Source organism: Pungitius pungitius, chromosome 20, assembly GCF_949316345.1.
Source record: "Pungitius pungitius chromosome 20, fPunPun2.1, whole genome shotgun sequence".
Classification (NCBI taxonomy): Eukaryota; Metazoa; Chordata; class Actinopteri; order Perciformes; family Gasterosteidae; genus Pungitius; species Pungitius pungitius.
In genome coordinates, this window is record NC_084919.1 from 9,237,969 (window position 1) to 9,255,847 (window position 17,879).

The 17,879-nt window shown below is 45.9% G+C and overlaps 1 protein-coding gene across 1 annotated transcript in view; it reads right to left on the minus strand.

Moving 5' to 3' along the window:
• utrn (utrophin) overlaps positions 1 to 17,879 on the minus strand; it is a 126,976-nt gene that overhangs the window by 97,645 nt on the left and 11,452 nt on the right. The window contains exons 3-24 of the mRNA XM_037450241.2: positions 16,761 to 16,822; positions 15,805 to 15,897; positions 15,187 to 15,264; positions 14,296 to 14,388; positions 13,814 to 13,986; positions 12,689 to 12,804; positions 11,943 to 12,109; positions 8,986 to 9,216; positions 7,759 to 7,940; positions 7,182 to 7,332; positions 6,804 to 6,923; positions 6,458 to 6,559; positions 6,119 to 6,226; positions 5,829 to 6,008; positions 5,374 to 5,525; positions 5,158 to 5,281; positions 4,985 to 5,072; positions 4,163 to 4,407; positions 3,512 to 3,680; positions 1,922 to 2,046; positions 330 to 467; positions 120 to 233 (exon numbers count right to left, since the gene is read on the minus strand). Coding sequence (XP_037306138.2) covers positions 120 to 233; positions 330 to 467; positions 1,922 to 2,046; positions 3,512 to 3,680; positions 4,163 to 4,407; positions 4,985 to 5,072; positions 5,158 to 5,281; positions 5,374 to 5,525; positions 5,829 to 6,008; positions 6,119 to 6,226; positions 6,458 to 6,559; positions 6,804 to 6,923; positions 7,182 to 7,332; positions 7,759 to 7,940; positions 8,986 to 9,216; positions 11,943 to 12,109; positions 12,689 to 12,804; positions 13,814 to 13,986; positions 14,296 to 14,388; positions 15,187 to 15,264; positions 15,805 to 15,897; positions 16,761 to 16,822 — 3,011 coding nt within the window. The remainder of the gene's footprint in view (positions 1 to 119; positions 234 to 329; positions 468 to 1,921; positions 2,047 to 3,511; positions 3,681 to 4,162; positions 4,408 to 4,984; positions 5,073 to 5,157; positions 5,282 to 5,373; positions 5,526 to 5,828; positions 6,009 to 6,118; positions 6,227 to 6,457; positions 6,560 to 6,803; positions 6,924 to 7,181; positions 7,333 to 7,758; positions 7,941 to 8,985; positions 9,217 to 11,942; positions 12,110 to 12,688; positions 12,805 to 13,813; positions 13,987 to 14,295; positions 14,389 to 15,186; positions 15,265 to 15,804; positions 15,898 to 16,760; positions 16,823 to 17,879) is intronic.

The following is a 17,879-nucleotide window of genomic DNA, read 5'->3' on the forward strand; positions in this document are numbered from 1 at the left end:
AAGACAAATGAAGTCAAACAAATGCAGTTTTCACATAAACAAATGTAGAAGGGACTTTCAACTGGTGAGGCCATCATGTCTTAGAAGGTTAAAATGTGTTCAAATGCACCGGCCCTAACCTTGCACTGGTTAAGCTCTTCCTCGATAGTCTCCTTGCCGCCCAACGACGTGGCGTCACGAGACAACAGTTCCTGAACCGCATCCAACCAACGTTCAACTTCCCCCAAACGCACCTGACAACATTAAAACAAAGGAATCAAGAACATTAAAGGCAGAAAAGAAATAACACACTCATAGGTTTCTGATGTCACCGACTGCAGCTACTTTACCTGATTGTCCTTCATGCTACCCAGGATGCACTGCAGTGTGCCCAGCTCCTCACGGGCCCTGGAGGAGAGCTGACTCCATCGTTGTAGTTCCGTAGGATCAGAAGCGTGCTGCGTTTGCTCAATCTCCAGACACAGGCCCTGAGGTCGACGAGAGATCAGGCTTATTAAAATGACGCGTCCAAGCTGCAGCAACATCAACAACAACAACTACAATGTCTAATTGAGTGTCATCTCTTAATGGGAAGATACCAGGTCTCTAATCTCGTTGACAAAAAGGATTCAAATGTCTCCAGGCCGTCTGCAGGTTTCACGTCAAACCAAATAGTTTGAGGTGAAAAAGATTCTTATGTTTATGACTGAATTTAACTTAACGTGGACCCATGACATGAGAGTTTAGCCGACTCATTCGGGATAAATTACCTGGAACGACGTGGGGCGTGTTTGTCTAATTTTCAGGTAATCAAACTTGACAGTAGGACTGTGTTGATTCTACTCCGGTTTGACAGCCATAGTCACAGTGGCTCCAGTTTGACATGAATAAGGCATTACAACCCGTTTGTTTTGCAGCAGTCAGTCGGCGACACGGTGCGATGGTGGAATGGAGACAATATGACTCGTGTCCACTCTGACCTACTTCACTGCTTCTGATGAAATGGGCTTCATGAATTTATAGTTTCAATTGAAATGTGTGTGTGTGTGTGGAGTGGGGGGGGTGAATCCATTTAAACACACGAGAGTCACAACGGGCCAACCAGATGATTAGCGTCATCTATCGTTAGGCTAATTGCTAATGGGAGTGTGTGTTGCTCGTCGGGCTGACCGACTGGTCGAGCTGTTGGGAGCTCCATGCGGCATGCACGGGCACGCTGCCCGGAATGTGCCAACTCCCCACCCCTTTCCCCGGCACCATGCCCTATCTGCCACGATAACAGGACTGAGCCACATTCCTCCAAACGATGGAGGTTTGAAACACACACACGAAACACAACAAAGCATATCACAGAGCTGCATACCATAACACACACACACACACACACGCGCTATGTTCCTCCTACACAGAGGTTTGATACAGTGCAGAGGGAAGTGACTGGCTGATAAAGGGGACCTATTGTATGCTAAGACTCAATCTGATGTACGTAGAGGGGCACACAGAAAAAGCAATGAAATATATTTGATTCATGTGTTATCAGCTTCAGTGTCAAGATAAACAAAAATAGTAATATGCTTTTTATTTATTCCAGTAACCAAGTGTGCAGTTTTTCTGTAGTTTTTACTTAGTTATTTATTTTAATATTTTCAATTGAAAAAAATCTATTAGGTGGGTCTCATAAAATAAAATTATAAATATAACTGGCAATTTACAAAATACCTGGGAACTCTGACATTTGTTTTTGTTTGTTGTTGACATGTTTAGACTGAGAGTTAAATGCAAACGTTTGAGAAATAAGGATATCATAAAAAATTTGTCAAACCTCCCAGACAACCTCGAACCATAAAATACCTCAAACAATAATAATAATGTATAATAATAAGTTCCCTTGTGGTTTTCACTTGAGTCAGAACTTCATTCGTCTACATGACGCAGGACTCACCTGAGCACTCTCCACTGCCTCCTGCGCGGTCGGGAGGTCTACTATTCCTTCTCTCAGAGAGGCCAGCCTGGCCTTCAGCCCGTCCACCCGGTTCGACACCCGGTTGGCCTCACAACTGGTCAAAGCTGGAACAAGGAGGACTTATATATTAAGTTGAAGTATCAGGGCTTTTGCATCTGGATTTAAGCATCAGGATTAAATCCACAAGGGGGCAGTGTGCAGGTTTGAGATTCTCCAGATGTTCGACACTCTCAAGAGATGTTTGGCTGAGCTCTACAGACAAAATCATGCATATGTCTGATTATCTAAATAGCAATACCCCGAGACAGAATATATTCATCCCGCAAATCAAATGATATTAAATGATATCTCATCCATACCCATTCAATCATTCTTTCAACAACTTCCTTCTGTCGAGCAAGAAGGAACCATTGAACCAACTGCAAGGCCATACGTTAGAGCTTATTAAAGCCTTTAGATACCTTTCCCCGTGGAATCCCCGCCGCACTTTCACCTTCTAACGCACTACACTGATAATCCAGCAATAACATCTACAACACATTTCACACGGACGTGGGAACGTGGAAGGACATGCCAGAACTCATCTTTCGTCATGTCTCATCTGTAACGTGGAGATGTTTACGTTTTGTTCCTGCGACTGTAATGTAATTGTGATTCGGTCTGTGGTCGGCTTTTGTGCAGGGAGTTTTAACGGAGTCGGGCCTCACCGCACCCACACACACATTAAAAGGTCACTACTAATGTATAAGAAGAAGAAGAAGAACACAGAAATGGTACCAATTATGACCGATGCATTTGAAAACTACACAAAAGTGAAGTAGTGCCCATTAGCGACTTGCTGAACCTTATTTCTACTGAACGTTGTATTCTTTTGTGTACATTCTCTCTTCGCATCTGTCATGTGAAGAGAGTCATTTAATAATCACCAGGTGATTTAATGCTTACTCAACATGGCTATGTTTATATACACAAAGAGCAGAGCTGGAGTGGAACTGGGGGGGGAATAGAGAGAGGCCCCGGTGGGAGGAAAACGGCCCCGAAGGAGAAACAAAATGGCCTAGAAGGCACAGTAAAAGTACACACACACACACACACACACACACACACAGGGACTGATTTTCTGGACCACTGCAGGTGCAAAGTGACGTCCTCAGGTCAAGATGGCCCAGGCACGGAGGGATGATCCCACACTCAATCGCTTGAACACACACACACACACACACTTTTGTGAGCTTTTGGAGGACATATAAGGACATCACGGATTCATATAAAAGCTGATGTCAAATTTACAGAACTCCCGTGGGACTGAGTCTTGCTCATCTTAGCTATTATTCTTCCAGTCTCCCCTATAAACCAGAGAGCCTTGAGCCAAGAAAAGAGAAATAGGTCTTTGTTTTAAAAGGGGGGCTTAAATCTCCTGTACTGTGTCGCTGTGAAATGGGAGGATGCCTCAGGGCTGTCCGGCCCCGTGAAACCCACATACCGTTAATACCTATAAACCTCCTCAAAGTTTCTGGACTTCTGCGGCCATTTAAAAAGCTCATTCCGATGCGGTTCGGGCCAAAGTACCTGTGTTGACCTCCTGCTCCCTGCTCTGTAGCCGCTGCAGTGTGGAGGCGTGATGCGCCGCCACCACCACCATGTTGTCTCTCAGAGAAGGCATGGCTCCCAATGACCCGGCCTCCGCAGAAAGCTGCTCCAATCGCGGACTCGAGGCAGCAACCCGGACAAGTCGGGACTAAAGAAAACGAGAGAAAGACGCAAGTTGCCTTCGTTTGTAAGAATTGTTTAAGGACAAGTCCTGTGTGTTGTCTTTGTCGTGCCACACAGAAAGGGAATGAAAAACTCTGCTCAAGTTAAGAATATTCTCTTGATATCTTCTTTCATGATGATCCAGTATGACACAAGATGTGAGTGCATTTGATCTATTTATTGCCATTAAGTTAAAAGGAGGCTGGAGAGTCTGGAGAGAAATCCACGGGTTGCAGAATGAAGTCATGCTTTAAACTGACAGGTTTTCCTCAGAGCTCAAAGGGAAATTATTTATACTTGAAAACTCACACCTCCCCCCGTCAGAAGGGGTTTTATCAGACTTAATTTGTACCCGTTTTATTGACTCTTGATATAAGGCACTGCCGTCTGTTAAAGAATGTATTCTCAGCTCACGTAGGGAGGGAGAAGTTGAAGGGGACATAAAAAGACCGAGCCTGTGACTCCTACCCGACATTCTCCACTCAGGCTTCTGAGCTCGGCCTCGTCACACTTTTCTCCGGCCGGAGTGGAGTCCAGCCACCGGTCCTGTTCCTCGAGGGCTCGGTCCAGGTCCGCCAGCTCCGCAGACAGCGCCCCGACGCGGCTCTGAGTGTGAACTCGCTCGCGGGCTGCCTGCAGCTCCCTCGCGCACGCATCCCACTCAGTTTGGGTCAGGTCTATGTCCGTCCTCACCGAGTCCACACACACTCCCTCTGCAGGGGGGGGGGGGAAACAGACCGGGGCTTGCTTAAAACGAACTGAACGACTGATTAAGTCCACTAAGTGGAGCAGTAGCAGCCAGGAAAAGTGAAAAAGGTGCGTTCAAATTTTTTAAAACTAACATTTTGGATGAGAGAACAGCAGATGTGAGGTAAGAAAATACCTCATATTGTATGTGTAACATACACCAACTTATCGGTGCCATTTCACTACCTCTCGCTCGACAACAGTTGAAACACAAAAAAAACATCTTTATTTCAGTGAGCAGTTATATGAAGACAACAACCCGCCGGGCTGACGGATTTTACTGCTCAATCCACAAGCACACGTTTCAGATTACTGACATTACAAACTGAAAATAGGCTTGTAAATACACAGAAAATTCTAACCAGCTGTAGAAAAGTGGTTAAATAAGACAAATAAGTATTTCTGTTTGAGCCAATAGTTTTGAGCCTGTGAAACAGTAAATATGAGCGACTATCTTGAAAATGACAGTAAATCATTAAAATACTTTGTTTGACATATTTTGTATGATAATGAAACATTTCCGTGTCAGTGAGTGAGTCGTACCTCTCTCCAGCTGGTCCATCAGGACACGTCCATCCTGGATCACTTGACTAACTGTGGCCTCCTTTGCATTGAAGTCCAACTCCAAACCCTGCAGTGATTGGTCAACACGTGTTAACAAAAAATATATATCTTTTTTTTTGTTTTTTTTGAGTGGTATCAACTGCTGGGTCAACCTTAAGAGTCTCCTGCAGGTCTGGTGTGTCGGGCGTAGCGTCAGGGTGTGTGGAGGCCAGCGCCTGAGCGGACGTCTTCCATCTTTTAGTCCAGCTCAGGGCTTCAGAAAGCTTCTTTTCAAACCTGCAGAACCCAAAACACAATATGTCTGTAACTCTTCCGCGTCACGGGCAAAGGAAGTGTCGCGTATCCGGGGGAGCCGTCCCAGGTCTTACAGTTGTCTGACTTCTCCATCTGTCTCCACCAGTCGTTTCTTAGGAGGAGCCGGCGGGGCCAACTCCTGGTCGGCGTGCGACGCAGCGACCGCAACCACGGTGACCTGCTCTTCCACCGGAGACATCCCAGCGTCCGTCGCGGCTTCCATTACCTTAGCAGGGAGGTGGAGAAACTGTGAGAACGGGACCGAACTCCACCACGCTCATCGAGTCAAAACAGAGGTTTATTCTCCATTATCTTCATCCAAGGTGATCTACTGTAGCTTTCCCTAACACCAACTTCTATATTTTCTAAATGAGCTTATATTCTGATGTAACCTGTAGCATTTGCTGGACTTATGCCCTGAATTGCCACGGTGAGTATCCGTGTATTAGTTCAATTACAGTATGCAGGTAGACCTGCCCATTCGGAATAATATTACATGCACATTTGGATGACACACACACACACACACCTGGAAGGAGCTGTCCTCCAGCTTCTGAACTAGTTTGTCCCATCTATGTGCCAGCTCTTCTGTGTTGTTCCTGATCGTGGCCCCCGCCTCGGGGCTCCGCAGTAGCAGTATCACATCCTGTCCTGCATCGGAGAGCTGGTCGAGAGTCTTCCTCTTCTTTTCCATGTCTTCCTTTAAAATCTGCAGAATTCCATCAAGATCAATGGCTACGCTAAACACAATGGCCTTACTAATAAAGTCCACCAACTAATAGTAGTTGTTATAAGTCTCTACAAATACTAGGCACTTACTGCTAATTGGCGCACATTGGTGTTCATTTCACTTGGGTCCTTAAAGTTGCTGGTCTGTATTTCACTCAAGGCTTCCTCTTTTTCTGCTAACCACGCATGAAACAAACTCTACAGAGAAGGCAAGAAAGTAGTATCATCTTGAAATACTTTGAAAACGTGAAACAAAGTGAATTTTGGCATCTTGTTAACGTCTAAAAGTTCTGAATTCAGCAATCATCCAAAAAAAGAAGTGCTATTCCACTTAAAATACTGAATCTGAAACACAAAAAGGACTTCATTGGACTTAAGCAAGAGGGAGTGCTCAGAAGAACAGATTACGGTGTGCACGTTTGACCCAACCTGGTCTGATAGGAGCTGCTGCCACACCATGAAGACTTCCTGCAGCTTGTGCCACCTCTCCTCCGTCCAGCGGCACACGGCCGCCCAGCGCTCCCCCAGAGACTTGAAGACGGGAGAGAAACGTTGAACACAAACATGGAGGTTCTCAGAAACCCAATGAAAGCAGAATACATAAAACTAGAGCTGCCCAAAACCCAAAGATGAATGGATGAGCATAATAGTTCTTCGATTTGTCAACTTGCCGTTGAAGCTCTCCATAGATACAGAGGTCAAGGGTCATGGATTAGACTTACTGGAGGAACACTGCCCTCCTATAGCTGCCATATCTAGACGTCCGATAACTCACTTGCAGCTGCTCCTCCAGGGCAGCGGTGGCACTCTCGCCGCTGTTCTCGTCTACCACCACCACCATGTGCGTTAGAGAGTTGACTTTCACCTGCTCCGCCTCCAGGTCGTTCTGAAGCTCCTGGACAGAAAAGGCAAATAGTCAATGGAGCACGGTGGCACATTAGCCATTAACAGAGCTGGCACAGCGTTACCGTGACACAGCGAATGACTCACGGCGGTTCAGGGTCAAACGTGAGACTAAGTGGTCACTGGACTGTTTTACAACGAGAGCCTCTCAGGAAGGCACAATGATTTTCATGTTCTACTCCATTCTTTCTGTATCGCATATATTTTGGCTTTGACTGAAAGCAATTTGCGAGGGAAACCATATATTTACTTTGTGCTGTTCCAGCTGTTCTCTGTACAGTTCAAGGTCTGTAGCCGCAGGTTCCGTCTCTATCTTTTTGATTCGCTCCTCTGTTTGTGACAGCCAATCAGAAAGCTGCTGTAACTGCTGCTGCTGGAGATCCATCAGGACTTCATGGAGCCTGGGGAGGGAAAGAGTCAGCACGGACGGTGAGGAAGGAAGGACATGAGAGCCGTCGGTTTCATAATCTTTACGGTGCAACTGCTTATATTCAATCACCTCACAGTAACACAAACACAACAATAAGGGGCAATGCTGTGTATGGACCTGGAAGACAATACGTCATGGCATTCAAAAGCACATATTCTGTGTGTGGGTCTCTAAAGCGCCATCAACCTTGATAGCATGGATTAAGAATAGCCACCGTCACACAGTTTGCAGCCTTGTACATTCTTCACATGGAAAACTCTTAAACATTGGATGTCAAAGGTGATACGAAGAGGAAAATGACCTCTGCTGGGTACTTTTTTTTTAAACGTAATGATGTACTTTGCTATTTCTGTCTAGCTCCATCGTACTAAATTAGGTGTACATAAAGCGTTTCAACCTGGCCTGGCGGTCCATGCTGGCCACTCGGAGGCTCTCCCAGCGGGAGTTGAGTAGGCACATCTGCTCCCGAATTTCCTCCTCTTCCTCGTCTGTCAGATTGCCCTGTGCGATCAGTTGGTTCCCCGCTTGGAGCACATTACCCACACTGCTCTGGTGCGCTGTCAACTCCATCATAAACACCTGTTGGGAGGGGAGGGGGGAGAACATGGTAAAAACATGTTTTACTTCAGAATACTCCAAACGAAAACTTTTCTCCTCCGCCGCCCCCCTCCCCCCCATCTAGCTTCTCTTGGTACAACCCTTGACAATGCCCTGCAGAAGCTCTGGGTATCACCTCTGCGCCCTTGCATTAACGAGCGTTGCCGTAGCAACAGTCAGACAAGCCTGCAAGCACAAACTGAAGAGCAGAGTCTGTCAACAGCTGACTGAGGCCCATTACAAAACAAAAGAGGGCGGTGAAATTCTTGAGGAAGGAAAACAAGCCTTCGAAGGAGTAAAGTTGCTTCTCAACTGTTTTAACTGTGCTACTTTTTGCCGGCCTTTGTCGTGAGCAATGTGAAGCCCAATGAATTGAGTTATTGTCTGTTTTGAGTGAGCTCTCTGGATGAGTAAGCATGTTTGACTGCACCTCCGACCACATAGTTTTTGATGAGGCTTTGCTGGAGAAGTTGGAGTAAATTGTAGACCTGCTTAGAAGCCTGGCTGTTAAAAGAGGCTTTGTTGCTCAGTCTAACTACCAGCTTTCAGCTTTGACCTGGATTCCAGACATTAGACTTGACAAATACTCACATTTCAGCCAAGGGAATCCAGCCAAAGCCCCTTTACACACATGCACAGACACAAACCCCGCGGCTACACCTTCTCAAGAAAGCAAGGAAGGTTTGTGCCAGGGAACCATGGGGTGCTGTGAGCCCCTGTGAGCAGCAGAATTCCTGACATTCCCAACATGGACGCAGCATGTACTGTTGGTTGTGGGAGGGCTTTGTCTCTGGGAGACTACATTCAGGCTCAGCAGTTCACTGCAGTTCTTAAGACCGGTCGGACAAATATTGCAATCGCCATATAACATTTTAACCACACAATGCATCACTCTGTCACTTTATTCAAGTGTCAGAGATGCAAACAAGTGTGTTATTCATTTGTTTATCAAGTTATGCAAGATACCTGTCTACATGTACAAGCATGTTTAAATTCATGCAAGCCCTAAGGCGGGTCTCCTTACTACCTCGTGCGTGTGAAACTGCTCTTTGACTTCCTCCACATCATCAGACACCTCCTCCTGGGTATGCAGGGCATCCTCAGCCGACAGCAGCCAGGTCAGGACCTCCTCCAGCGTGGTCTGGTAGCTGTCCAGGTCCACATCCAGCAGGCTGCCCTCCACCTCCCCTTCCGTCTCTGTCAGGGTGCTGGGGGTCTCAGCCCGGGGGCTGCTGCCAGCGTCCTCCATCTGCACATTCTGTAAGACGCAAGACCCTATTTCAGACACGCGTTATCATTACCGTCCTAACAGGAAATGTTCCATAGTAAAAGTTCATTTACAGGGGCCGAAACCTCCATTTGTCTTTTTGTTTTATTTTTATTTAAGCACAATAGTTGGTATGTTTTGAAAGAGTTTAGACATTTAGGAGGGGCCCGTGTTGGTCTGGACGCTGCAGAGCAACTTGTTCTGCTCAGTTAAGAAGAAAAACAAACAACTGTGAGCTTATTATAGGATGTTAGGAGGGGCCCTTTGAATGCTGGGCAGGGCAATTCTCATTCTAGGACTAGCAGCAAGTATGTTCCGGGTAAAGTTGAGTGTACAGTCATGAATGGTATGAATGGCGCAGGAGAAATGGCTTTAATTGCTTTAATTACTAGAGGGAAAGCATGTTTGAAGTTAAACAAAATTGGTCAGTAGTTTTGTCCTTCAGTACAGCTTCCCGGAATATATTTCAAAAACAAAAACAAAACCCCACGAAAAAGAGACTATTCCTGGTTTCTATTTTCTGAAGGGATGTCAGGATCGACGGAGCTCAACAAATTAGTCCGGCGCTGAAACACACAAGAGATGGAATCTTTGCAGCCAGAGCCCTGCCAAGTCAAAGACGACAGCAATGCTAATGGCAGTACAGACGGGTACAGTAACTAGTCAAATGGACCTTTGTCTTCTGGACTGGAACTACACAACGGCGCGCTCTGTGTAGCAAACTCTCAAAAAAGATCACCCGCTGAAAATATATGATGGCCTTTGGATATTTTGGTGTAAGTCACAAAAATACTCTATGTATTACTCTATACCTTATGTTAGACGAGTGATAGGCTGGCAGAGACAAAGCAACAACTATAGAACGAAGGAGAGAGAGAGAGAGAGAGAGAGAGAGGGGGGGGCGGGGCGGGAACAGACAGACTGAGAGAAAACTGCAGCCGTGCGCGTTTTAATCGACTTGAATGGCTGTAAAATAGCTGTGGTCTGGCTCAACAGAAGACTTTATTATAGCCAGATGATTTGCTCGACTCAATCCCTGAATCCATCATGTTTTACAGTGGAGGTCCTGCAGCGTGCCATGCCTCATTGCGCAGACGAAGACGCACTACTAAGATACCGTGAACCAGTAGCATGCACTTCAAACATCAAGGGCGGAATAAAACACTGTTACTCGACACAAAGGGCCTTCACTCCCCTCGCTCACTTCCAGCAGCGTGACGCATCACTTCCTATGGAGAGAGGAACTGTGCCAGGAAAGTGAAGGGAAGTATAGGCCCTGTGGGTAATACAACCTTAAGCGGTGGTTTCTGGGATCAAAACGTCTGGAACACCCCGCACCAGGGATGCAAACACACAGGGCTGCGGTTTGATGTGCTCTAGTCACTGATCACAACTTAGCCAAACGGCAGGAAAATCAAACCCAATCAACGTGCAAGAATGAGACACTCTGAAATGTTCCCAGCTGTTAAACATTGAACCAGTGTGAGCATGTAAGGCCTCCTGCTAGCACACAGACATCTTTAATGCTGAAATAACCTCAACTCGCGGCGCACACTCCCATTCTCACCAGCGCATTCCCTCATTTCCTTCCATCCCCCTTACGGCTGTGTTTCCAGCAGCAGGCAGTTGGGTCTGTTGGCTAATGTCAGAGGGGTGAGTCATGGCTCTGCTGTGCTTTTCATGAGCAGTGCTGGAGAGAATGAAGGCGACGGCTTTTTCAGGGTAGGAGGGACTCACTCTATCTGGCAACGCACAGTGGGACACTTGCGCACAATATCCCTTATGCCTGCACATAACGGCGTCAGTGGCCTTCAAGCTGAATGTTATCAGAGACGCATAAACAGCAGCAAAGGTTGAAGCAGTTATGTTTTTTTGTTTTTGCACCTTTAGCTTTTGAGTTGTTGAAGCTGATTTATTTTACCATTCATTAAAAGGAGGCACTGCTTTTTTTCCCCACAGACGAGAAGGGGCACAGCCAGCCAGCTACAGGGGAGCACTGTGTCACTATTGCTATCATCGAACCATGGGAATAAAAGAGATACGGTTTGGTTTGTTTCTCACGTGGTGTTTTGATGCAGAAAATGACCATAAACAGGATGTGATAGATGTGACATAAACATATAATAGAATACTTCCTGTGAAACCAATAGTTAGTCTACCACAATGTATTTGCAGTACATCTTAAACTACTGGCATTATTATTATTGGCATTTTGAAAATAAATATCCAATGAGGTCAGTTTGTGCAGGGTTAGTCATCATTTAGACCCGCTCACTAGATATCCCATTGACTTTTTGAAAATAATCTTTGCAAATTATCCCTGCTTTTTTAGGCATGAATGCATAAGCAAAATTGAAAAAGAGGTAATAATACTTACTTGTACCATGGTGGCACCAGTCACCAGCCTTATGTAAAAGGTGGACCGCTATGACAAAGTTAAGTAATCTCCTTTAGTCTTTGGTTGCACGGGTAAAAAGTCTCTGTATAAAGAGAACTCGCTCCGAACAGCTTTTTCATTCCAGGTATAAATTGCCTTGGCTTTTTTAAGGTTTGTCCATAAAAGAGCACCGTAGATCTTTAAAACACGGATGTCTCTTACCCATCTAAAAGGTTGTGATAATGTACTGTGACTTTCTCCTTCACATGGACTCAAGTGTCCCTCCCACTCTGCCCCAAAATCACGCAAAGTACAAAACGCGCCGCGTTGTGCGTCGTACCTGAGCGCTGAGGCCGGGCTCGGAGTGCTCAGACTCCACTTTGTATTTGCGCGGCAGGGTCTCCACTTCTCTGATCGCCTCCATGGTCACGTCTTTGGGCAGCACGGCGAACAGCGAGGTCACGTACATGATGATGGACTTCTTATCTGGTAACTGCACCGCCACGTCTGGGAGAGAAGGGATAGGGGGGGTACAAGGGCGGAAAGATCACAGGTAAGAATTAAGCAGAAGGAGGAGTGGGAGAGGGGGGGGGGGGCAGAGCAGCATGGAAGATGCAGAGAGATAACGGTTCAGTGGGACCAGAGGAGATCAGATGGGAAGGAAAGGGAGGGGGAGGGTGGGGGAGAAAAAGAGCAAGATGGGGCTAATTAAAACAAGGCTTTGACACAGGTCAAGTGTGACTAGCTTTCGGTTGGGACATAACAAGAAGTGCCTGAACGTAGACAGCTCGAGTGCGTGCACACTGTGGAATCTCCACTTAGGAAAAAAAACCATTCTGCACAAATGCAGCTTCTTGACTATCTGCAGGCAACAAGATATGCGCTCTACTGTGAAAAACTCCAGCTGGCACTACATGAAGGCATTTTTAGATATTTGAGCATTTTAGACAGTATAATGGGAGTCATTTGGGACTACTATAAAAAAAAAGGTAGTTGAGCAGGTGCCTTTGCTGTTATCCGTGTCCAAATAATTGCAACAGGTGTAGAAGGTGATTGAGTGTTTTGAACTGCTGCGACAGGTTGTACCTTCGGCATCCAGCAGCCTCTCAATAGCCAGCTGGTCTTTGGCTACAGTGAAGGCATGTTCCAGTCTCTCCACCGGGCTCATTCTGACCACCTGATCCCAGCCGAACGCATTCGGCCTGAAGACACCGAGAAGAGCGGCGATGAGAACAGCAACACACAGACATTTAAACAAAAAATACATCATGAGCACATCTCTGAAAGCTAGTGGAGGAAAAGTAACGCCCTAATGACGCTTAACCTGAATGAAGAAGAATGCATCTCATTCATTGTTTTTCTTTTTTTAACATAGCTTCTCGTTTACATGCACTTATGAGAAAATAACAACAATGTTATAACTCAGCCGGTTGAGGTTTCTAGAAAGTGCTTGGAGTAAAGCAATGCTTTTTCCTAAGCATAACCTGTGTGCAGAGAAAAGGGAACACATACTAGGAACATATAATCTGTCCTGCGTACAGAAAACACTCTTCCCTTACTTCTACGGGTGGAAGGGGGGGGGGCTTGTGTTCAGACTGGAATGTGGGTGTTCAGTTATCCACCTAAATCCTGGCCCACCTCTAAACCAACACTCGCCTTCCTCGTAGCTCACAGGCCTGCTGGTGTGTGTGTGTGTGTCACTATTAAAGACGAGGGGTTACAGAAAGCGGGGAAAAGCGTCTCTATGTTTCTCCCGCTCTCTTTTTCTGACACAGAGCGGCGTAAAGTAGAAGGACGAGCGTGAGTAAACACGGGCATGGCAGGCGTAAACACAGCAGGTCAAGCGGCTTACACACACCCAGCAGGCGCTGACCTGTCAGACTGACCTCCTGCCATTTAGCCTGGGTATCTTCACAATCTCTCTCTCACACACACACACGCACACTTTGAAGCGCTTAGACTGAGTTCCAGGAAGTTTACATTCAAAGGAGGATAAGTCAAATAGGTAGAACAACTGAAACAGAAAATTCCTACAAAACCAACTGATTTCAAAACATGACACATGAGAGGGTACAGAAAGGGAGTTTAGTTAATGCAACTCAAACTGAATGCACCAAAACACACAAATGAAGACAGATAATATTGTTCATTTATTGAGGTACCTGTGGTACAATGTTTGCCTTTTGCCACATGAATCTGATCTCTCCTCACCTGAAGTGATGCAAGATGCTGTTGAGAGCCAGGCCGTCCGCCCAGCTGGTGGTGAAGTTCAGCACATTGACTTCTGGGTACGAGCGGCTGCACTGACGAACCCAACTCAGTAGGATCTTCTCGCTGTTGGTCTGCTGCAGGTTGGACATGATATCCTTCATGATGTCTTTCACCTACACAAACAGAGGAAACAAACGGCATCAATATGGGCCAATAAACAAAGAGGGATTATTGTAATGATCACCGTGCTAACCAGGGTACCATGGCGGATAAGAGCATTGTGTGACTGGCATGGATTTTAAAAATGTTTACTTATGTGCGATTATTACTTAGTGAATCTGTGGTTATACAAAATAATTTGCTGGCTTCAAAAAAAAAAAACATAGTGATTTTCCATTGCCTGTTTACCGTCAGAGGAAACATTAATTTGTGTGGGTGGAGACAAAGGAACAGCCCATGTGTGTGTCTACGTGTGTGCTCACCTGCCAGTGAAGGATAATACTCCAGATGAGGCCCAAAGTCAGCTTGTGGTTCCCATCCACAATGTCTGTCCCGCCTATGTTTACCAGATCAACCTGAGGAAAAAAGGGGAGTGAGACTTGTTGAAAATAAATGAATAATAATACAAGCGATGGCACAAACTTGGGTCCAGACTGTAAAGTAGAAATGATTCCTGTTTTGAGCAGATTAGTTAGAAAGCCACACACAATAGAAAGGAAATCTTTTGCTTTCTGTAATCATATAATCTGTTCAAAGAATAAACCGGTTACAGTAAAACACAAAGTCACATCTGGATGTCTTCATCAAGTGAGAGTACATAGGTTGAGTCTACACCGACACAGCTGAAACCTTTTGTACCGTGCCTTGGCATCGCACGCTGGATTTTACGGGCCCAATTAGAGCCTTCCGCTGGTCCCCGTGAAGAGCCTCCGCAGCCTTGTCGGACACGAATCATATGAGGAGCGGCCAAGTGTGGACTGATTATATGTAAATATGTTTGAGAGGATCAGAGCACAGAGCAGAACATGAGGTTAAGTGTCTGGTCAAACTCAAAAGAGACCTCTGTGGCTAAGGCAGCCGCTAACCACTGACCCTTCTCTGCTCCCCACCACGGAGAAGAGGGGGGACCAGGGAGGGAGGGGGGGGGAAATGCAGGAAGAAAAAAAAAATAATGAACTCAGGGTTTCACTTTCAACAGCAGAGCTTACACTTCATTATAGTTCCTCTGGCTGTACGGTAGCTAAAACAAAAGCTTGCAGTCTCTTGGAAGCTCCTGGTTAAAAGCCAAAGATGTCCTTGATTTGGCTAAAATCCTCAGTTAAAAGCAGCGGCCGGGACCCAAAAGAAAAATGCAGAAAAAAGCCGATACTCACATTGTTTTGATGCAGGACTTGAAGAACTTTGTTGACGTTGTTGAGAGCGTGCACTCTGGTGGAGCCTCTCTCTTTGGTCTGAGGAACAGGAAGCACAACGCCGGTGATCAGGTGACAGCATGTTCAGTGTTATCGTAAGTTCATTATTAAACCATCAAAGATACATGGAGTGGTTCCTTCAAAATGTAGCCTATGGCACATTTATTTCATTATTTATTCGCATTCGAGGGGAAAAAAAAGTGAGGCATCGCTACACCCAGAAAAGGAATACCATCACTCAGCAGAAGGTTTCTCTCCATACGTTAATCACAGCCATTACCCTATCAGCAGTGTCCACAGGCCAACGTACGGAAAGAATGGCAGGATGAATAGCTGCCAGCTGCAAGTCTGCACATAACTCTGTCACTCATTAGCACCCCATTATAGAATTAGTATTCTGGTTTTGAAGAGATAGCACGTGCAGACGTAAGTGGCTGCACGTGTGGTATGGAGACAGCTGCAGGTGCTGGAAAGCACAAACGCTGTTGAGCAGGCGACACAGAGGGGACGCCACAACGTCCTACTTTGTGGGTTAACACATGAGCCTGACATACGCAGATAAATATACACGTGACTCACCAGCACCGCGCCAGTGAGACCCTCCAGCAGGTCCAGCAGCTTCCTCCCGTCCCGCAGGTCAGAGAACATGTCATTGATGGGCGTCTTCCCCGTCTGATGAGAGAACACGGCAGAGCGGGTCAGGCTGTGTCGACCACGTGGAGGCACCACAGATGAGAGCGGCCGAGCAATTCATGAACAAGCCAAAGAACAATCGCGCTGAGATATTTGTGCGGGAAGGTTAAACGCAAGTAGGTGAGGTTAGATAACTTGGTCAATATAGCACACACAAAGAGGATTTACTGCATGATTTGACGATTTTCCAAAAATGAAGATATTAACTTTGAATCAATCAATCTAGGAAGATTTAACGTGCACTGTCAGATGGGCACTGAGGGGACATTTTTTATGACAAAGTGCAATTAAAGTCCTGGAGGCATAACATTTATGCACATTTTAATAAGATAGTTTAAAATGTGCCGTTCAACCAGCCAGTGATGCCTCAAATATGGAAAAGACGAAGAGAGGTTTGGCAGGACGTAACCAAAGCCATTACCACAGACGTGGATATTAAACAGAACTTTCAAATCGTCTTCAGTGAGCACGCGGCCGAGAGCCGATCACATTCAAAAGAGCTTTCTAAAATCGAGAGCATAATTAACACGACTGTGTTAACGGCTTGCTTGTGACAACTCTGGAGGAACGAGTTGCTGAGTGCACGTTCATGTCATTGTCTTTTGCCACATTGAGAGATATTCAAGTAAATAATATAAAAGTGACAACAACATTTTCACAATGCAAGTTAAACAACAGACATAGCCACACCACTTAGGTCACTTTATACAGTATGTTGTTTCCATATTATGCAGATGAAGCTCTTTCAAAATCAGTAACGCCGCTCAGTGGACTTTGGTCTGAATGCATTTGCTTTTAAATTTTGGGCTTCAAGTGAGCTCGTCTGCAGTGTTTCCCGTTACCTTGGATAACTGTGCATTTATCCATTTGGTGAATGTTTTCTTCTGTACGGAATCATGCTCATCTGTGGAAGACAAAGAGGAGGAGTTGTTAGAAAGGACGTGGACTGGAAAGCACAGCCGGTCTTATGACAAAAACAAGAGAGCCTTCTTCACTCTCAAAGTCCATTTTCCCTTTGTTTATGTCAGGAATCCACTGGTCACATTGCCTCTGACGCCGTTATGCTGGTAAATGGTTAGCGAAGCCCGAGCCGTCACGGCTTGAAAGCATCGCCGCATCGATGTGGCTGGAACACCAGAAAATGACAGCCTCAAGAGGGACACTTGATCATTTGCAGAAAAAAATAAATAGGTGTGCTGTGTCAGCAAAGGACGCGCATGTACATCTGTGCACAAGTCCTTGCTCAGATATAATGCTGCCGCGGCCTCTGGAACCAAATGTACAAATAATTCACATTCCCATCCCTCCCCACGGCTCTCCAGTAAGGGTCGGTGGCTTTGATATGCTGGATGGATCAGAGTAGCCCGTAAAAAGCCTTGGACTCCACATTTAAAAGAAAACATTTAATATTAGGACTGTAATGAAATCGTGACAATTTATTCTTGGCTCGCGACATCTAGGCGACGATGACGACGAGGTTTGGTGTCGTCAGCTGTGAGTAGAAAACCTTCAAAGAGGACGCCTCTGAGGGTGTGATAAACAGTGTAGACCAGTGAGAAATGAAGTGGGAAAACTCGTCACCCGTTTCACTCCCGACAGACAAAATGAGCGAGTTTGGACAATGATCCCAACGCTTTGATCAGGATCAGACCTGAGTTCTATTTTCTATTGTGCCCAATCAATCCCATTCAGACACCAATCTGGTAGCCTTCGATTACATAAAAACGATCTCAGTGACTTACTTGCAGCAAGAAGGAAGCATACAGATTTAGAATTGGTAAAAAAAAAAAAAAAAGGGGGAGTGCTGGGACCGGATTGGCGTCCACATTTGTACACTGGCATCACACGAGCGTCATCCGCTCCTCCGTCAGAGAACCTGCACCTCACATAATTATGCACGGCAGCCTGCCGTGTTCAACAGGTTTAGTTTCTCTCCCTCTCGTGTGCCCCTCCTTTACTTT